Here is a 21,599-nt window from a genome sequence, read left to right as displayed (position 1 = left end):
CTAATAAATCACTAAGCATTATACAAGTGGAGATCACTAAAATGGTGTATCAACACTCTTGGTATGTTTCTTCAGCTCCACTATACTCAAATAACCGGTTGGAGGGTCTATTTATAAGCCCCATTGAGAAAGTAGCCGTTGGAGACGAAACCCATCTTTCTGCTACTGACCGGACGCTGCTCACATCTTGACCGGACATGTCCGGTCGTCCCGATCGTTGAGCGCGCGCGCTGATCTGATTCTGGGCTGAGTCCGGTCATCATCGACCGGACGCGTCCGGTCGCGCTGGCACCGCTCTGGAACCTCTCTGGACTCGATCGGACGCTACACTTCGTGCATCTGGTCGTCTAGTCTGCTGCGTCCGGTCATGCTAAAAACACTGTCGTGACGATGAACAGTGTCACCGGTGCGTCCGATCACGACTGTCGACGCCTGTTGTTGCCTGTCACCTGATTGGACATGTCTGGTCACTCATAGGGCCGCGTCCGGTCACCTCTGCCGGGCTCGTTTCTTCGTGATCTTGCGTCCAACTTGGTTCCAATCTTCATGCTTGGACTTTACTTGACCTTGTATGTCTTCTATGCATCTTCACATGTCTTTCTTGAGGTGTTGATCATCGGATCATCACGTCGCCTTTGTCCAAGTCACGTTTTGCATCCTATTGAACTATAAAACAATTACTTGTAAATCCATTAGTCCAATTTGGTTGTGTTGGTCATCAAACATCAAAATCCAAAGTAAATGGGCATAGGGTCCATTTTCCTTACACAGCCCACTCATGAGCATGACAGTACAACACAACTGATAAATTGATAAAACATCAATGATGGCAATGCATAGATAGACATAACAAAAGATGTCATCATTCTAGCTGACTTATTCATCTTCATCCATGCCATCCAGCCCATCCTCATTGTCAAATTCCTCTTCTTCAGAATCAAATTCCTCTTTTGCATAGAGCTCTCTTATTCTTGAACTTCGATGCAGCTCTAGTTGTTCACTTGCTCCCATTGCTTCTCCAATAACAGTCCAACGTATCCCTGTACCTAGCATTTCTTCTTCTTCATCATCCTCATAGACAACTGTTGCACACTCATATCCACCATCAAACATGAAATCTTAAGCTTGCATGACATCATTGGATAAGAGAATATCAGTAATCTTCTTTGACTTAATCTGTTGTCTCCTGCTCATGAGTTTGGAATTGAATTGTATGAAGACAAGGGAGTTTAGGCGGGCTGTAGTTAGCCTATTTCTTTTCTTAGTATGTACCTATAAATAAACATAAGATTTAAGAACATAAGAAAATCAGGTTGGAGAATAAACTGAATATTCAGACTTGAGATTACAGGTTACTGACCAAATAAAAAACACTTCAGTTTCTTTCGTAGCCTGAGGAGCTTGAAGTTAGTGAAAGAATTCTCATAGACATCCTTTGTAGAACCGGTGTTTCATTTCCATAGAGTTTACACCAAGATGCTGAAACAAACACTAAGCGAACTAAGTTTTGCTGAAATAAATATTTTAGGGTGTTCTGTACAGAACTTGTTACCAAGGTTAAAGTCAAAGTTTTGATAAGTCCTAGCAAGCTTCTTCGCAAAGGAACCTTCTCTATTATGAAATTTCCTCAGTTCAACATTTATAGCCTGATCTTGCTTGTCATCATCATCATGATAGAAAGTCTCAACACAACTAATAAACCCTTCTATTATAGTGCCATCATCAAATATTGAAGCATCAGCATAACTGTAATGAGGATTCAGCAAGTATGCACTCAGGTGCAAAGTGGAATTAAGCCGGCCTTCCATCTTCTTATCAATAATAGCCATGACATCTTTGTAGCGAGACTCCACATTGCCACAAACTTGCTTGATCTCTCTCTTTGCCTTCAATAATTCTCCATACAAGAAACCCATAGATGGCTTCACATCCCCATCAACCAAACGAAGAACTTTTACTAGAGGCTCAAAAACTTTCAAGCACATCTTGACTTCTTTCCAAAATTCTGGATTCATCATTGTTGCTGTTGCAGCCTTTCCTTTTTTGGATTACACTTCCCTCAGTCCATCCCACTTGCTATGAACCATCATCTTTCTTAGCTGATCTTTCTTCTCTAGAATGCTTTCCAAAGTAAGAAATGCTGAAGCAAATCTTGTTACTCCCGGCCTGACTATATCTCTACGCTTTGTGAAGTGTCTCATGCATTCCAAGGTTCTTGTGTGCCCATACACAAAGGTAGTGAATGCCTTTGCTTGGTCAATTACCTTCTGGAACCTCTTTTGGCCGCCAATTCCTTGCAGCATCAAGTTGATTGTGTGAGTTGCACATGAGGTCCAAAATATGTTTGGTCTCTTCTCATGCAACAACTTCTTTGCTCCCATGTTATTAGAAGCATTGTCAGTCACTACTTGCACTACATCATCAGGGCCAATTTCTTCAATTGCTTTGTCCACTAGTTCAAAGACGACTTCACTTGTGTGTGACACATCTGACATCTTCTTTGAGCTGATAAAACTTGTTCCATCAGCACAATTCGTGCACAAGTTCATTATGCTTCTCCTCTTCTTATCAGACCAGACATCAGTCATGATAGAGCATCCATTCTTCACCTTTTCAACATCATGTTCCTGCAGCAAACTCTTGGTTCTTGCATATTCCTCATTCAACAAAACCCCCCTTAAATGATCTTGAGAAGGAGGTTCAAATCCAACACCAAATTGACCAATTGCTTCACACATTTGTACAAACTCATCATTGTCAATAGCATTAAATGGTATGGCTATGAAATAGAGAAAAGAATACAAGTTAATTACCATGTGTATTTTCAAACAATAATGTACATGAAGAATACTAGAATAGTATATGTGTCGGGTTCATAAACCCGGGGTCCCTCGCGGACCGGCTTCCCCACAAAGGCTCGGCCTGAGCAGACATCGCACAACTCATGGGCCGACCCAAGAGTGTAAACAGCAGGCCAGAAGGGCATTCCAATCACTGACCAGAAGGTCTGGTCGAGGAGGGGTAGCGCCTGTTTTCTGACTCTAGCCCACCTTTCCGACCAGAGCGCTCACTTCGGTCTCCAGCCGTCTCCAAACGATCTCTCCGAGCGGAAGACCTGGCAAAGCACTACCTCTGACTCCGACCCCACGTCTCCAACTGGGGGGAGGGCAAAGACCCCGCTCACTGCTCTTCTATGACTGGCGCAACCAGAGCCGACTGGGACCAACTGACCGGGGACGCCCGCTCGGGAAAGACCGGGGAACGGACGGAAAAAGCAAGGCAAGGCGCACAAGTCAAACCACGATACCAAGGATCGTACCCTGTACACCTATAGGAATAGTACTCTACAGCCACCCTGACATCGACAGTATTATAGGCACCGATATTTTTCCTACAGTATTGTGGACGCCATTAACTCCCATACGGTAAGGCCCCCCGACATGCCTTTGGGCATCGATAGTGTTGTGGGCGTCGAAATTTACTATACCGAGTGAACGTGGTGAAACTCCTCACATGCCTCTAGGCATCAACACTATATGTAGGTATCGACATCTGCCATACCTGAAACAAGACGATGTAACCTCCCACATGCATCTGAGATCCAACAGTGTTGTGGGCGCCTACCATCATCCTGTGCCTGTCGGCGTGGGCAACAAGGTTTAGAAGCAAACATACTCCTTTCCTCTCACTTGTAAGGCCATCCCCTTCATTTATAAAAATTGGATGCGCTCTCTCCCAAGAAACTCAGTTGATTCAAGTTCATACAAGTCATTCTAGATTCATTAGATCGATGAAGCTCACTAGCTCACAACCACAGAACCGCCAGGTTCAGGCCTCAAGCACACGCTTGAACACTTAGCTCATAGAGGAGTTTCTGTCGCTCTCGGTCCTTCTGACCAGAGTCCGACCGGACCTCTCATACACCCCATCTCTCTCCTTCTCGTTTGTAACCCCACTGCAAACTTCGAGCATCTGGGCTCAGGAATAAAGTCACCGACTGACTCAAACTGGACGTAGGGCACGTTGCCTAAACTAGTATAAACCCTGTGTCATTGAGTGCTAGGCCATCTCCGATCACAACGTACGTCAAAACTATGAATATTCACTTGTTGGTCACTTTCTACACCGACAGTTGGCGCCGTCCGTGGGGAAGACGCTGTACGTTCAACACTTTTTGGTCATCGGATGGCCCACTTTTCAGTCACCTTCGCCATGGTCGGCTTAGGCGATACGATTCACTTCGGCTCACTGGAGTTTCCTACACTCCCACCTATTGGGATGTGGGTTCCACCTATCTTCGAGCCATCCCAGGCCTTCCTCCTTGGAAGCCTAGACTTCGTCGCCGACCGACTCGGCGCACTGCACCTCCGCGAGGAGGCACTCGTTCTGGCACCCGTCGGAGGGGCGCCCTCTGTCGGCTCCGGGACGCATGACAACTTCAATGATGCGGCATCTGCGCTTCATCCCAAGCAAACTCTCTGCTCAAACCCCGCTGTGAGTAATGTACATGTTGTTATTTACTTACTATTCTCTATCTTCCGCCAATTATTCAGAGGGATCCCGTTGTCTCCGTCGCGACGGCCGTACGACCGGTTCCCCTACAGCCTTGCGTCTCCGATGGACGCGTATGCTCGGGGGCTCCAAAGGATGTTGACGTCGTCCCCTCTCATGTCTGAATTCGTGGAGATGGCGAGCTATGCTCCCACTTATTTCCTCGACCTCATGGATGACGATATTGGGAGTGACGGCTCCAACATCGGTGATGTGGCCCCTAGCCACCGATCTACTAGGAGTGCACTATGGCGGACGCTCTGGGATAGCCACCGGTAGAAATAGAGTCCTTGCAGACACACGCCCCTCTGAATCCTCGTGTAGAGACCCCTGAGCTCACACGGGAGCACGACGAGGCACTACGACAACAGTGGCTGCCCCAGCCACCGACTGCGCCAGCGTGCTCAGCGCACCGTACTGCGCCCCATGCGCATAAACCGACGAGCGGTGCCTGGGGTCATGCTCGCCGGGTCCAGCGCAACACCATGGATAGGGGGAACAATCCCCCACAGTTCGCTTAGGCCAATCAGAACATCGCCGCTGTGGCAATGCTTCTGCATGGCCTATCCGAGCCAAACGACCCTCATGAACAGGCGATCCACCGAAACCTCCGGGCACTAGTGAAGACCGCCGCCGTTCAACAAGCGGAGAGCTTTGTATCGCGACGTCGACTCGCGGCCTCACTCCCCACTAGGGGAATGGGGACGCATCAGATGGGTCGCTTCACCCGATCACCGCTACAACCGCTGAGCGCGGCACAGGAGGCCGCATTGGCACCTCGTCTTGACTTGACTGCTCCGCACCGACCGCCTGTATACGCACGGCTCGGGTCGAACCGAGACACACGCAGGAGCGACCGAAGTCCTAGCTTTATGGCCCGGGACCACGGACCTTTGTCCAACACCTCCAGCATGCGCCGCTCCCACCGCGCTCCAACGGAGGCCGGGGCAAAGGCAAGGCCAAGCACTAGGATCAGGACGAAGGCCCCTCCATGCAGAGGGGGAAAAAGAACAGAAAAGATCACCGTCGATTGGCCAACTCCGCGTTGGTCGCCACAACTGATAACGCGGGCACGCAGCCCCAGCAGGACCCTCCGGGCCACTTCCATGAGCTCATGGAGAGCTCATGCACCAACCACGACTATCCCTCAAACACCTCTACAAGGACTGCTAGCTCCTCAAGCGCCTTCTGCGGCAGGCCGGTGGGCCAAAGGAAGAAAAAGGCGAAGAAGCAGCGATCGAGAAAGGGGGCGTAGCGGGCAGGGATCCGGACGACTAAAGGTTGAAGTGATCTGACCGGACGCCTACTGACTGAAGGACGACAACGACGACATTCTCACCGAACGCTTGGAACAGCTATGTCGTTTTTTCTTTCCCTAAATTTTAGTCTTACCGTTGTTTACTTAGCGTTTGCTCCTATAAGAGCATCCCGACCCGAACACTTTTCGTCTCGGGTCACTCGGGGGCTCCACGAGGGTGCACTACTACCTCTCTTTTTTGTTTGCTATCATATGGTGAAACTCCTTCCTACCTAACAAAAGGGTAGTTCGTTCCTTTAATTTGCCTTACGTAGCTTTGCTTCAAAACATTCCGACCAATCACACCTCGCCTTTACCTACAGTTACGAGCAGCTGAGCCTCGCGGGCCATGCCCCGGGCTCCCATGGTTGCAGCCTTTGGGACAAACGAGCAAGTACAAGAAAGAAAGAACAAAAAAATAAAATTATGCTAAGGAAAAAACTAAGGAACGAAAGGGACAAGCTTCCCTGAACAGAGTATCTCCATCGCAAAAGAGAAATCGATTGTAGTCATTAAGTACACAAAAACGTTTACACGGGGGCTCCCCCACAAACTTAAACTTTTATGTTTACTGAACTACTTATATTTTACAAGCTATTGGGCCGGCTCGGCAGCATCTGCTGTCGGTGCGACCGGCGAAGGCACGGGCTACTCAATCACCGGTGGGACGACATTCGGCTTGGTCGAAGCTGGGGCGATGTCCACCTCCGACCCAGGCTCCATGCCATCCGCAGGCTGGACAACGTCCTCCTGTTGCACGCTTCTGGCCATGTCTTCATGGCGAATGTCCATCACCCACTGAGCAGAGACTTGCTCCGCCACCAACCTTGTGTGCGGCAGTAAGCTCTCCCCGATCGATTGGATGTCCTCCGTGCTCAAGCCGTCAGCGTACCCACTGCAGATAGTGGTGAAGTCCACGATCGGATGGTGCGTCGCCATCGAAGTCAACACCCCCGACGCCCCATAGAATAGCCCGCTCGTGATAAGGTCCCGGACCACATTCGGGACCTCCACCAGCTGGACCGCGGGCGCGCTAGTGCTTGGCGCCAACCCGAAGACCTCCGAGATGACAAGCTGGGCAACGTTGCGAATCTGGTCAAGTTTCCCCTTGAGAGCACGTCGCTCTTCACGGGACTTGGCCAGCTCCTCTGCATTCCGGCTGAAAGTTGCCTTGACTGTCTCCAGGTCCTGCTCCAGCGACTTAACCTTTCCGCCCAGCTCTGAAAGAAGGGCGACAAGCTCAGAAATAGGCTGAAGGAAGAAACCAACACGACGAAAAACAAAAAGGTACGTACCGATGTGAAAGTTCTCAAGGGTGGAGAATTCCTCCGCCTGCCGGGCCACCTGCTCGCGCAGTCGGGCGCTCGCCTCCTTCGTCCCCATCACCTGGCCCCGAAGCGCGAGCACTTCCCGGTCTACCTCCGATCGGGCCTTCCGCTCCGACTCTAGGGCCTTTCGTGCCAACTCCAGGGCGTTCCGCTCTGACACCAAGGCGCTCTGCTCTAACTCAAGGGTCTCTAGGGATTTCTGGAGCGCCACCTCGGTGTCCGCTAGGGATGTCCGCAACCTCGCCTCAGTCTCCGCCTGGCGGGCCTTCGCCGCCTTAAGCCCCCGCTCGGCGGCGGTCGCCCGCTCTACTGCACGCTGCCCCTCCGCCCACGCCGTGGTCGCCTCGGCCGCCCGGTCCTAGGACTCGCGGTGGGGGGACTCTAGCTGACGCTCAAGCTCAGCCACCCGGGCATGCTCCATTCGGAGGAAGCGGGACTTGCAGGATGACATCTCCTTCAGACCCTATGAAAAACAAGCATGCTAAGGCAACCAACAAGAGATTCAGAGGTCAAGGATAAATACGGGAAACTCACCTCTACGACAAGCTATTGGTTGACCTCGACTAACTGCTGGGTGGACTTAACCCGCTCTTGGGCGTCCCCAAGCTTCGCGGACAGGTTGGCGAGTTCAGACACCGTGTCAAGTCCTTTCCCCCCAAGGATGTCCCAGAGCTGATACTCCTAGGAATTTCGAAGGACGAACCATACCTTTGTTGGGTCCTTAGGGCAGGGCCACTCTAGGTCACCCTCCGGCAGACCGTCGGAGGGCCCAGCCTCCGACTGAACCACTGCCAGCTCCCACGATGACACTGGCAGCTCCACCATGTCATCAACCTCATCGTCGGACGGGATATCCACCACCTCAGTTGCATGGGCCGCCGTCGGGCGTTCTGACTTTGTCCCGGCCACGTCTTCCCCTGGCGCCTTCGGCTCCGACCACAAGGATGAGCCATGCAGCCCTCCACCCGGCGAGGCAGGGAGCTCGGTCTCCCTCTCCTCTTTCGTCGCAGCTGGTGGAGGAGGGGCCACAAGGGTTACCTCCGACACGACCTCCGTCGTCAGCACCGGGATCACCGCCAATGCCGATGCCTTCGCCGCCATCGTACTAGCAACCGACCTAGGGGGCACCACCCCCGGAAGGGAAGGGTTCGCCGTCGTCAGCCTATTCCCCCCACCACTCGCCGCGACACGTGGCAGGGTGGGCCTCCAAGTCTCCTACATAGGAGTTGGGGCGATGCTCAACCCCATCATCGCCCGACCACTGACAAAAAGTGTAGGTAAGTCACACTCCAAAAAGACTCAACAACAAAAGATCGAAAAGAAACAAAGAAAAACGTACCAGGAGGTGAGCGGCACAACTCTGAAGGCATGACCTGACGTCGACGGGCCTGCAAGACAAGGACCTCTCCCATGCTGCGACCCACACCCCCTCACTTCAGCCGGGGGCAGAGTCGTCCCAACCGGCTCCTGCCCGGCCTACGGGTCGCCGTGACCCTTGGCTCGGGACTTCCCGACCGAAGAGCGGGCGGGGCATCCTCTGGCTGCAAGTCGCGTGGCGAACGGGTGCCAGTCCGCTCCTTGGACCGCCCGACTTGCTCGACTGCGTCCACGGAAGGCGGGGCTTCCTCTGGCTGCGAGTCGCGCGTTGGCACCGGTCCTGGCGATGCACGAGTGCCAGTCCGCTCCTTGGACCGCCCAGCTTTCTCGGCTGTGTCCGCGGCGGGCAGTGACAGGACCGGTGACGCCACCAAGGGGCGCGATGACTGCGTCCGCTTTGCCTCCCATTCGCCAACGGCGTTCGCACTCACCGCACGCTTCCTCGGCGCGAGAACCACCGCACACCTCTCCGCCCGCTTATCACCAGCGGACATCGCTATAGGGTCGCGACGCTCTGCCGAGGTCACAACAACCTCCCGACTTTCCTTCTGCTCGGAGAAAACCATGTCATCCACATACGTGGGATCCTCTGACGCGAGCTCCGACTCGACATCGCTCCTACGTTCCTCGGCCTTCACGCGCCGGACGATCTCCTTCTCCTTCTCTTGCTTCCACCGAACCTCCCTGGTTCTCTTCTTCTTCCTGGTGTCTGTCGCCTCCTTCTGCGCGTATGGATGTATGAAATGATTATAAGGAAATAGAGGGGGTTGGTAGTGCTCACTTTGATGGCTTAAGTGACGGGGTTCAGAGAGCTTCAGTCGAAAATGTCCGACCGGGACCTGCGCTCATCAATCGTGGGTGAGCCCTTATGTGAACAGTTTTTGTATTAATGAACGCATGCTCACCTTGATGACCTGAGTGATGGGGTTTGGAGAGCTTCAGTTGGAAATGTACGACCGGGACCTTGATGACCTGAGTGACGGGGTTCGGAGAGCTTCAGTCGGAAATGTCCGACCAGGACCCGCGCTCGTCGTTTGTGACGGAGTCGGCATGGCCTACATGGGGCGTCCCTTCGCTTCCTACCCATTGCGCTTGACGAAGCCGAGGGAGCGGAACCGAGCAGATCCCTTGCGGTCGCAGTAGTATTTGCAGTAGTAGAAAATGTAAAAGTTAAGTTTGTGGGGGAGCCCGTGTAAATATTACTATGTGTTTAATGACTACCGTCGGTTTTGTTTTCTATGATGGAATTGCTCCGTTTGGGGGAGCCTGTTCCCTTTCGTTCCTTAGTTTTCCCTTAGCATAATTTTGTTTTTATTCTTTCTTTCTCGTACCTGCCCGTTTGTCCCGTAGGCCACAACCTTGGGAGCCCGAGGCATGGCCCACGAGGCTCGATTGCTCGTAACCGTAGGGAAAGATGGGGTGCGATCGGTTGGAATGTTTTAAAGCAAAGCTACGTAAAGCAAAACTAAGGAACAAACTACCCCGTTGGTTGGGTAGGAAGGAATTCCACCATAGGTAAACAAAACAGGGAGGTAGTCATTAAGCATAATGATAGTAGTGTACCCTAGTGGAGCCCCCGAGCGCCCTGGGCAAAAAAGTGTTCGGGTCGCGGCGCTTTTGTAGGAGCATATACTAAGTAAACAATGGTAAGATTGAAGCTTAGGAAAAACGACATAGCTATTCCAGTAGTTCAGAGAGATGGGCGTCGTTGTTGTCCTTTGGTCGATAGGCGTCCGGTCGGATCACTTCAACCTTCAGTCGTCTGGATCCTCGCCGGCTGTGCCCCCTTCTTTGGTCGCTGCTTCCTCGCCTGTCTCTTGGTGTCTATCCTAAGTGATTCGATTGACTTAGGGGGGTCAGATGGTTTCTCGATAGAGATGTCATTTTTGGTCTCCCCAGGTCTGTCCTGGGGAAGTGGGGAGCCGCCCGCGTGCGGTGGCGCTTCAGTTCCTGTGCCCGTCGTGTGGTAGTGGTTGATCATGTGGTAGTGGTGGGCCATGGCCAGGCCACGTCCCTTCTGATCAGGAGCCGTTCCGTCGGGCAGAGCACGTCTCATCGATCAGGGCACGTCTTATCTGCATTAAATGGAAAAGAGAGAGGTTCTCGCTCTGTTGTTTCGGCTTCCCCGATCGACGCGTCCTTCCCTAACAGCTGTTCCCTTTTCCTTAAGTTGGAGAAGGGAGAGGGTTTTCGTTCTGTTCTTTTGCCTGTTCTTCATCTGCCGCCACTGTAATGTCGGACTAGAGGTCGTCCACCGTGAGGACGTCAGCAGATGCCGTCGGGCCAGTTTAATAGCTTGTAGAATATAAGTAGTTAGTAAACCTAAAAAGTTTAAGTTCGTGCGGGGAGCCCCTGTGTAAAATGTTCGTGTGTGTTTTAATGACTACAATCGGTTTTTGTTTTTGTGATGGAGTTGCTCCGTTCGGGGGAGCTTGTTCCCTTTCGTTCCTTAGTTTTCCCTTAGCATAATTTTGTTTTTTATTTCTTTCTTTCTCGTACCTGCCCATTTGTCCCATAGGCTGCAACTTTGTGAGCCCGGGGCGTGGCCTGTGAGGCTCGGCCGCTCGCAACCGTAGGAAAGGGCGGGGTGCGATCATTCGGAATATTTTAAAGCAAAGCTACGTAAGGTAAACCAAAGGAACGAACTGCCCTTTTGTTCGGGTAGGAAGGAGTTTCTCCATATGAAAGTAAAAGAGTACTCAAAGTAAAAACAAAACAGAGGGGCAGTAGAGCCCCCTAGTGGAGCCCCCGAGCGCCCTGAGCCGAAAAGTGTTCGGGTCGGGGTTGCTTTTGTAAGAGCGTTTGCTAAGTAAACAAAGGTAAGACTGAAACTTAGGAAAAGAAAAAATGACATAGCTGTTCCAAGGTGCTCGAAGAGAGCGTCGTCGTTGTTGTCCTTCAGTTGGTAGGCGTCCGATCGGATCACTTCATCCTTCAGTCGTCTGGATCCTTGCCCGTTGCGCCCCCTTCTTCGGTTGCTGCCTCTCTGCCTTTTTCTTTCCTTGGCATGCCAGTCTACCTCAGCAGGCGCTTGAGGAGCTAGCAGTCCTTGTAGAGATGATTGATGGGATAGTCATGGTTGGTGCACGGGCTCTCCATGAGCTCGTGAAAGTGGTCCGGAGGGTCTTGCTAGGGCTGAGTGCCCGCGTGATCGGCCGCGACGACCGACGTGAAGTTGGCCGGTCGACGGCGATCCTTTCTATTCTTTTTTTCCCTCTACGTGGAGGGGCCCTTGTCTTGACCCTGGCGCTTGGCCTTACCTTTGCCACGGCCTCCGTTGAAGCATGGTGGGAACGGCGCTTGCTGGAGGTGTTGGACAAAGGTCCGTGGTCCTAGGCTGTTAGGGCTGGGACTCCGGTCGACGCTGCGCGTATCTCGGTTCGGCCCGAGCCACGCGTAGATAGGCGGTCGGCATGGAGCAGTCATCAAGTCGAGGTGAGGTGCCATTGCAGCTTCCTAGGCCGCACTCTGTGGTTGTTGCGGTGATAGGGTGTAGTGCTCCATCTGCTGCGTCCCTGTTCCTCGGACGGGGAGGAGGTCGCGAGTCGGTGTTGCGATATGGAGCACTCCGCTTGTTGAACGGCGATGGTCTCCACTAGTGCCCACAGGTTCTGGTGGATCGTCTATTCACGAGGGTCGTTCGGTTCAGACAGGCCACGCAGAAGCATTGCCACGGCGGCGATGCTCTGGTTCACCCGAGCGAAGTGCGGGGGATCATTCCCCCTGTTCATGGTGTTGTGCTGGACTTGACGAGTGTGCCCCCGGGCGTCGCTCGCCGGTCTATGCGCGCGGGGCACATTGTGGTGCGTCGGGCATGGCGGCACAGTTGGTGGCTGATGCAGCCGCCGTTGTTGTAGTTCATCCCCGTGCTCAAGTGTGAGCTCGGGGGTCTCCGTGTGAGGGCCCAGAGAGGTGTGAGTCCGTGAGGACTCCGCTTTCGCCAGTGGGTGTCCCGGAGGGTCTGCCATGGCGCACTCCTAGGACGGACGGTGGCTAGGTGCCATATCGCCGATGCAGGAGCCGTCACTCTTGCCATCGTCATCCATGAGGTCGATAAAACATGTGGGAGCATAGCTCACCATTCCTACGAATTCGGATGTGAGAGGGGGCGGCGTAGGCATCCTTCGGAGCCCCCGAGCGTATGCGTCCGCGGAAGACATGAGGCCATAGGGGAACCGGTCGTACGGCGTTGCGTTGGGGACAATGGGGTTCCATCGAGTAATCGACGGAAGATAAAGAATAGTAAGTAAATAACATCGTGTATATTACTCATAGTGGGGTTTGAGCAGAGAGTTTGCTCGGAAAGAAGCGCAGATGCCGTGTCGTCGAAGTCGCGCGTCCCGGAGTCGATGGAGGACGTGCCTCCGACGGGTGCCGGGTCGCGAGCCTCCTCGCGGAGGTGTAGTACGCCGAGTCGGTTGGCGACGAAGTCTAGGCTTCCGAAGAGGAAGGCCTAGGATGGCTCGAAGGTGGGTGGAACCCGCATCCCAGCGAGTGAGAGTGCAGGAAACTCCAGCAAGCCAAAGCGAATCATATCGCTCGAGCCCGCCACGGTGAGGGTGGCGGAAAAGTGGGCCATCCGATGACCAAAAAGTGTTGAACGTACAACGTCTTCCCCACGGACGGCGCCAACTATTGGTGCAGAAAGTGACCAACTAGTGAATATTTGTAGTTTTGCTGTACGTTGTGATCAGATGTGGCCTAGCACTCAATGACACAGGATTTATACTGGTTCGGGCAACGTGCCCTACGTCTAGTCGGGGTCGGTCGGTGACTTTATTCCTGAGCCCAGGTGCTCGAAGTTTGCAGTGGGGTTACAAACGAGAGGGAGAAAGATGGGGGTGTACAAGAGGTCCGGTCGGCTCCAGTCGGAAGGGCCGAGAGTGATAGGAACTTCGCTATGAGCTAAGTGTTCAAGCGGGTGCTTGAGGTTCGAACCTGGTGGTTCTGTGGTTGTGAGCTATCGATCTAAGGAACTCTGGCCTACTGGAATCGGTCTCCTTTGTTGGAGGAAGCGCACCCCCTTTTATAGATGAAGGGGATGGCTTTACAAGCGAGAGGGTGAGGGTATGTATGCTGCCGAGCCTTGTTGCCCACACCTACCGAGCCTTATGCCCACACTGGCAGGTGCAAGATAGTGGTAGGTGCCTACAACACTGTTGCTGTCACTGTAGAATGTCAGATGCACAGGGAGGTCGTGTTGCCTTTTTCAGGGATGGTGGACGTCGGTACCTGCAAATACTGTTTGATGCCTAGAGTCATGTGAGGAGTCTCGCTATGTTCACCCGGTACGGTAAATCCGGGTGCCCATGCCGCTATCGATGTCTAGAGACACGTGGGGGGCCTTACCGTATGGGAGTTTTAGCGACCCCTATAATACTGTAGAGGGAGATGTCAGCGTCTACAATACTGTATGTCAGGGTGGCTGTAGAGTACTATTTCGTGTAGGGTATGGTCCCTGGTACAGTGGTTTTGACTTGTGAGCCTTGCCTTGCCTTTCTCCGCACGTCTTCGTGTTCCTACCAAACGGGCGTCCCCGGTCGGATGGCTCCAGTTGGCTCTGAGTGCGCCAGTCGGAGAAGAGCGATGAGCAGGGTTCCTACGAGCCCCGGTCGGAGGGACATGGGGTCGGAGTCGGAAGTAGCGCTTTAGGCCAGGCCTTTCGATCGGAGAGGGTGTCCGGAGGCGACTGGAGGCCGAAGCGAGTGCTCCGATCGGAGTGGTGGGCCCAAGGGGTCGACGAGCGGGCGCTGCTCCTTTCGGTCCAGACCTTCCGGTCGGCGACTGGGCCGTCCTTCTGGCCTGTTGTATTTAGACTCTTGGGCCGAGCCTTGGCGCAGAAGACGGTCCCCGAGGGACCCCGAGTTTATGAATGTGACAGGCATGCTCTCTGTTGGGGCAGGGAGTGGTCGGAGTTGAATGGTACTCCCTTCCGGAGTTGCCGTGATCACCAGATCAGAATCTGGTTGCCTTGAACGAAGTGGCCGAGCAGGTCGCTTGGTTGTAGCGGCTTGGTGATCTTGGAGTATGGGAGATTTGTCGCTCGCTATGGATTGATCTAAGACCGAACTCACGAGGAGCTGACATTCTGCTAAGCGATCTATGACCCGATCGATGGATGCGATCAGATCATCATTGCTGATGGATCTCCTAACCTAGCGGAGGGGCATCGGGATTGAAGATGTCGTTGTAAGTGTTAGCGCGATCGACGCAGGGTGATCCTGCACCGCTTCAACGATCTTCCCGTTGTCGTTGGGGCCGATGATCCAAGTCATGGATCCGACCGTGAAGATTTGGCCCGGCTCAGGAAAGGCCATGGAGCTCGGGAAAGTGATCATCTGGTTGGCCATGGAATCAGTACGCACACCCCTACCTGGCGCACCACTGTCGATGAAATCTGGTCGGTAGTCTACCGAGGGGTATACCCATAGTAATAGATGATCGATGGAGGTGCGCGTAATAGGAACCGAATGGTGACACAAGGCGCAAAGACAGCGATTTAGACAGGTTTGGGCCGTCTGATCGACGTAATACCCTACATCCTGTGTCTTTGTTGGATTGTATTGAATATGAGATGATTTCGAGGGGGGCCCTGCCTGCCTTATATAGTCTTGGGGGTAGGGTTACAAGTCGGTTAGATCTAGATCTAATCGGGTATATTGTAAGTATTTACAAGGAGTACGATATCTATCATATCCGAACAAATCCTTCTCTATCTTCAAGATTCGTTCCTAAAACCGTGTGATGCATGCCGATCAGTGTCTTGCATCACACGCCTTCTTCTTATGGGTTGGACCACCCCTGGTGCTGCGGCCCATGTTCATTGCCGTGGGTATCTGGGGTTGTACCCCCCACAAGCAAGCCCTAGCTGCGCGAGCTATCGCTGACCGGACACGGCACCTGTGGGTTCGGTCCAGCGTTCGGTCATCATCCAAGTCTCCATTCACCTCAAATTCTACCAACTTTGTGAACGACATCGACTTCAACTGATCTATGGGCTGTCCTTGAGCTACCTAGTGCTAAGTTTGACAAGTGTGCACCACACCTAAACCATTAGATTCACCTGGGTCAAGCTACTAGTTCATACCCCCTTAATAGTACGGTCAAAGGAAAAACAAAGTCCTAAACTACTCTAAGTGTCTCTCCAACGTCAAACGACACTTAGAACTAGTCTGTCCTTAACCTTGTCGTCCATCCTTTGAAAACCGAAACGATTTCCATTGATAAGGGCATGAAAACCATAATTGCCCAATCAATCACCATTACCATGACCTAACTCAAGTTGCCTCTACAAAACACACATTAGTCACAGTAATCTTGTATCGTCATTAATCACCGAAACCAAACTAGGGGCCTAGATGCTTTCAGAGGACACTCCTTTAACTTCATGCTTTATGACCCAACATAAAAATGTTTCTTCAAAACACATATGTTAGTCACAAAAGCAAAGTTGACATCATTAACCACATAAACCACTTGAGAGGTCGATCTAGAAGCTCACGACTACTTACAAAGAGGAGTTATATTGACAGGCTAATCTATCCAAGCGCGAATGGCAAGGTAGTCTTGCTTTTTGTCCCAAAGATAAGAAAGTTAGACACCTGTCCTTAGAACGCCACTTCGCTTGTTCGGTTGGTCAATTATTTAGGTGGCTACTTGACTAAGTGAATCTTATAGTGTTTCTTGCTTGTTTGGTGGTTTCGTGAGGAGGATTTAGTAAAGATTTAAAACCATTACTTTTGCGAGGGAAGGCTGCTACTTGTCGGCCATTTTGGCTTAGCAGAAATGGCATATATCATCTTTGAAAAGAAAAAAAACTATTTTTCTTGCGTAGGTTATCTATTCGGTTATTTACCGGAAGCCTGTTCGCTTGCTCGTAAACGATCGTAAATTTCCAGTCAGGAACAGTGTTTTTCTCTCACACCAAACCAGCCAGCAGTAAATAATCCACGATCGTTTACGGCCTCCCGAACAGGCTGTTAGTTGGGCTATTTTGTAGAAAGAGGCTTATCAGAACTTGGTTGGTGGTCTTGAAGCAGTTGGCACGTGAGGCCAAGGATATTTCTTCCATGCATATGGGTGGCGATCTAGTCCACAAATTATTAATAGTTACTAGAATGTGTAGATCGGTCTCATTTTTATCTTGTGGCCACATGTGCTTCTTGTTAGGCAAAAGTCGGGAGTACTTTTCAAGGTCTCATATCATGTCGATGTATTCTTCCCATAATTTTTATACGTCGTATTAGGTTTGTTCTAAGCCAAACATTTCTAACTTTGACAATCAATTTAAAAAGAAACATGTACTTTCACAACATGTGAACTATTTATCATGAAAGTATTTCTCATAGTGAATCTAAAAACATAAATCTCATGTTATTAATCCGTATAATTTGTTAAAGAAATTGGTGATAAAAAATAGAAATGTTTGACTTAACACAAAACTAGAAAAAACAAAGGGAGTAATAAAGCTTCGAGGATTTATTTAAAAGCTTCCTTTATTTGAAAAATATTAAAGCTGGTGAACAACATATTATAGGACACATTTTATATATTATTACATATTGATTACCATAAACTTTTGGAGAGCATGCGTCTCTGAAGTAATACAGTATGTATGTAGTAGTCACACAATAATTATAATAATAACCAGGGAGGAACACCACACCTAATTATCCATTATTTTTATTACTACTACTTGCATTGCGTCGTGTCCGATCCATCCTCCATAGCCAGTAATTAGGGTGTCTTTTCATGCCCTAACTATTCATCTAATAAACTTTAGTCGTTGTTTCATCGAATATTTGAATACATATATGGAGTGTTAAATATAGACTAATTACGAAACTAAATATACTGATTGAGACTGTTTTACGAGACGAACTTTTTAAACCTAATTAGTTCATGATTTGATAACGTGGTGCTACAGTAAACATGTGCTAGCGACGGATTAATTAGACTTAATAAATTCGTCTAGCTTTTTACTGACGGATTCTGTAATTTATTTTTTATTAGTATCTGAACATCTCATGCGACACCCATATATAACACCTCCTAAACTTTAGTCACTAAATCCAAACACCCCTGAGATGCCCATCAACGCAGCCCTGCCACTGCTGGTGTGTGTGTGTATATATATATATATATATATATATATATATATATAGAGAGAGAGAGAGAGGATTTGAAAAAAGTTATAAAACCTTTAGTATGTGTGTGTGTGTGTACGCTTTTCGATCGTCTCGACAATAGGATAGGAACATGACGGTGGAGTTCGTTATGCACTTCGGCAATTTTTTTTTGTCAACAATATCTTGTTTAAATATTTTATGCAGATATATAAAATAAATATAATACACAAATCTTTATTTCAGGATCGGATACTTGCATCGGTGGTGTTGACACGAGCTCGGTCACCATAGTTTGGGCAATGGCGGAACTCAACTGATCCGAAAGCCGCACCTGCTGAAGAAGGTCAGGGCGGCGGTGGGCAACAACAAACAGAGGGTGCAGCCGGACGACCTGTCCAAGCTCAGGTACCTCAAGCTGGTGCTGAAGGAGACGCTGCGGCTGCACCCGGCGGCGGTGCCGCTTCGATCTGGCTCCCAGGGAGAGCATGCGGCACGTCAAGATCTGCGGATACGACGTGCGTGCCAAGACGAGGATCTGCTGCCCGGCCTTCGATCGGGGCATTTCGAGCTGCTGCCCTTCTCGGCGCCGGACGGAGGATCTGCCCTGGGCTCGCCATGGCAGGGCAGCTGCTACTATGGAGTTCGCGCTGACCATTCGACTGGGAGCTCCCGGAGGGCGTGGCAGCGGAGGACTTGAGTAGGAAGAGGCCGGGAGGACTCGCCATCAATAAGAAGATCCCGCTCCTACTCAAAAATTGCCGAAGTGCATAACGAACTCCACCGTCATGTTCCTATCCTATTGTCGAGACGATCGAAAAGCGTACATACACACACACACACACACATACTAAAGGTTTTATAACTTTTTTCAAATCCTCTAGCCAACTCGAAAACATACCTCACCGGTATATAATTTGGGTCTTCGTTGGCCCCTAAATAAAGCTAGAGAAGAGCAAGCCTGACATGGGACAGCGTAAGAGGCACTCAGCAGCCAGGGATGGTTTGCCCGTAGAACTGTAGAAGCACCGCCCCCTAATTGCATGCCATGGCAGCATGCAGAGTCAGATGAGGAGCGCTCAGAGTCAGAGGTTGCATGCTGCTGCTACAGGCAAATCATCCCTGGCTATCAAAGATGGCCTCTTACTTCCATGCGAGGCCTCTCTTCTGCCTGCCGCTCGTCGTGCTTCTTGTGCACTGCTGGTGCTCTCCATTGCATGCCTAGGCATGTATTTATACTGAGGAGCCATTGATCACGGCTCCCCTGGGCGAAAGGGCTGGAGCGACGACTTTGCCAAGGGCATCAGGAGAGGAAGGAATATTGGCCTTTGACAAGGAAAAAGCAGCAGATCATTGGGGTGGCTACTGGCTGGGCGAGAGATCTGTCTTGGCCGCCTTCTCCTTTCCTTTGTAGAGAGCATCCAGGGAAGGGATTTGCATGCAGTTGTTCACACTGGTTGACTCGTGCATGCACAACTGGCAAGCAGGCAGGGGCAGGGCAATATTTGCTCGTGCGTGGGCAGGGCAGCTGGGCAGGCATATCGAATGTGCATGTGAAGAAGAACATAGCAGCATGGTCTTGTTGGCCGGCCTGTAGGAGATAAGGGTCATCGATCAGGTACTGAGGTGGAGTTGTCTGATTATATTCCTTCCAAGATAAGGCAGGCCGCTTTGACCGTTGCGTTGCGTCTGTACAATGCACTTCGTAGTACCCAGCAGAAAAGGATCGGATCGTACTGGCTGGATCTACAATAAAGAGAAGAGCACTAGACGGAGCTAGCAACAACGCTTTGGAGCCTGAAGAGCCAATGCCTGCACAAATTCTTCCACAAAGTCCACCCTACCCCCCTGCAAAGATGGATTATGATTGATGGCGACTCCAAGGTTTTCATCCTGTGATCCAACCCAATCCTAGTTGCGACTACTCGCCTAGATGTTGCCCTTCTCGTCCAATATGAGCCTCCGATCCTCTAACTGAAATTAGAGGGACTCATGTCACTGTCACTGGCAAGTGGGTCTAATTCTAGTTAGGCCGGTCACCAGTGACACAAGTATCTCTCTCTCTAACTTAAGTTAGAGAAGAACCACCACCACTCCCTCCCTTCATGTTGCGGCCCGTTTCTAGTCGTCCGTCGAGGGCCATGATACAATGAAATGCGAGGCCACTGTTATTGGAGTAAGTACGTGTATCGATGGTAAGGCTGCTATGTTTTTTTTATATATCAAAGGTACGTAAGGCTGCTATGTGCCACTGCACGTTTTTCGCGTGATGGACTATTGAGGCAGTAAGGCCGACCTTCCTCGCTAGCTTGGAGCGTGAGAACCAAGCAGTGGCGGAGCGTGACACAAAGCAAAGGAGGCTGGGGGCCAAATTGCTCGATTTCTCTACAGTATTTACGCAACCAGCTGTGTAACAGGCAAATCAAATGTTTATAAAATTGTAGCCAATTAGTATTAGAAGAAATAAACCCGCCATCCCAAGCTTCTCAAGTTCTGTACCAAATATCGGTAAAAAAGATATAATTTTTCCTGCAACTATGCGGTCACTTGCTAGTTTAGTTTTTTTTTAGGGGAAGCAAAATCTTTATTGAGCTTCATAAGAAGTACAAACGCCATTGGGCAGAGATATAAACCAAACATGTCTACCAAGTTCATCATAGACACTACTTCTAGCTAAGACATGTGCATCAAAATTTGATTGCCTCCCTTCATGAAACAAAATTGAACTCGCGTAATCTAGCTCTAATTTCCTGAGCTATATGTCCATAAGAGCCCATGCTCCCTTTCTGGATACTCCTGATGACTCCTGTATTATCACACGATAGTCTAAAATCACGAAGGACCAGATCACTAGCAAACGCTAGGTCTTCTTTGCATGCAATTGCTTCCACCATGTCAGGTTCCAAACTTCCCCGCAGCATCTCTTGCAAGCGCAGCTGCTGCGACGACTCCCGAATTATTGGTCAGAGCAGTGTCGACGTTGATCTTCATGAAACCGATCGGTAGAGGGGATCCACCGAACCGGGCTTCCGTGTTCTTCAGGCCACGCCCTCGCTTGAGGCTTCATGAGCTCGAGGTTTACCACAAAATTAGAAACAAACTGGTGTGTCGAGAGCGGACTTTGATAGATATTTTCATGAATAGCTTTCCTCCTTGCATACCAAACTTGCCAGTTTAGTGCCTCAAAAGAATGAGGCATGTAAACCACATGCCATTTCTCCAAGAACGAAACCTTCGTTGTCCTTATTAGGTTGGCAACTATATCCACTATGGTTATCAGGCCCGCTTTGGCAGGGAAGCCCATCCGGTCCGCACGCCAAGCGAGCGTCTCACACGCAGGCCGTCAAGCCCGTCATAATTAATGTGTTCCTATTAATTCTGAGCATTTGGGCTGTGGAAATCGGTGGGCTTCCTTCCAAAGACGCTTTGATCGTTCCCGACCGCCCCCAAAACAGGGTGGGATGAAAATGGACGGGATATGGACGGATATCACCGATATTATATTTGTTTTTATGTTTCTATCTAGATTCGGATTCGAATATGGATAGTGTCAACTATATCGGATAGGATACGATTGGATATCGATATCATAAATATGCGATTTGAGTATTTGGATACAGATACGGTATCGGATGTTGGATATCCGGACTTGGATACGGATAGATCTTAACCCCTCTAAACAGATTCAGTTTCGAATACGGTCGGAAAATATCTGTACCGTTTTTATCCCTACTCCTAGGGCAGGGTTCTTTTTTTTTTTAAAAAAAACTCCTGGGGCAGGGACGTTGTTGTAGAGTTCGGACACTTTTATTTGGAGGTGTGATGCACACCGGTCAATATGGAGCCCTTTGGTTGTTGCGATAATTATTATGACACCGTCGGGTATATATGTTGATAAATATTCAAAAGTGTGAGCTTAAC

General features: G+C 50.5%; 2 protein-coding genes across 2 annotated transcripts in view; both read right to left on the bottom strand.

Moving 5' to 3' along the window:
* LOC136537645 (U2 small nuclear ribonucleoprotein A'-like) overlaps positions 1-21,599 on the bottom strand; it is a 211,289-nt gene that overhangs the window by 96,942 nt on the left and 92,748 nt on the right. The gene's annotated exons all lie outside the window — the stretch shown is intronic.
* LOC136516639 (uncharacterized) lies at positions 2,049-2,738 on the bottom strand. Its single transcript, XM_066510092.1, has one exon. It carries the CDS (start codon positions 2,736-2,738, stop codon positions 2,049-2,051), a length of 690 nt encoding a protein of 229 aa, XP_066366189.1.

The sequence above is a fragment of the Miscanthus floridulus genome, chromosome 2 (genome assembly GCF_019320115.1).
Source record: "Miscanthus floridulus cultivar M001 chromosome 2, ASM1932011v1, whole genome shotgun sequence".
NCBI classification, from domain to species: Eukaryota; Viridiplantae; Streptophyta; class Magnoliopsida; order Poales; family Poaceae; genus Miscanthus; species Miscanthus floridulus.
The sequence above is the reverse complement of the archived record's forward strand: the minus strand, read 5'-3'. Positions and strand labels throughout refer to the sequence as shown.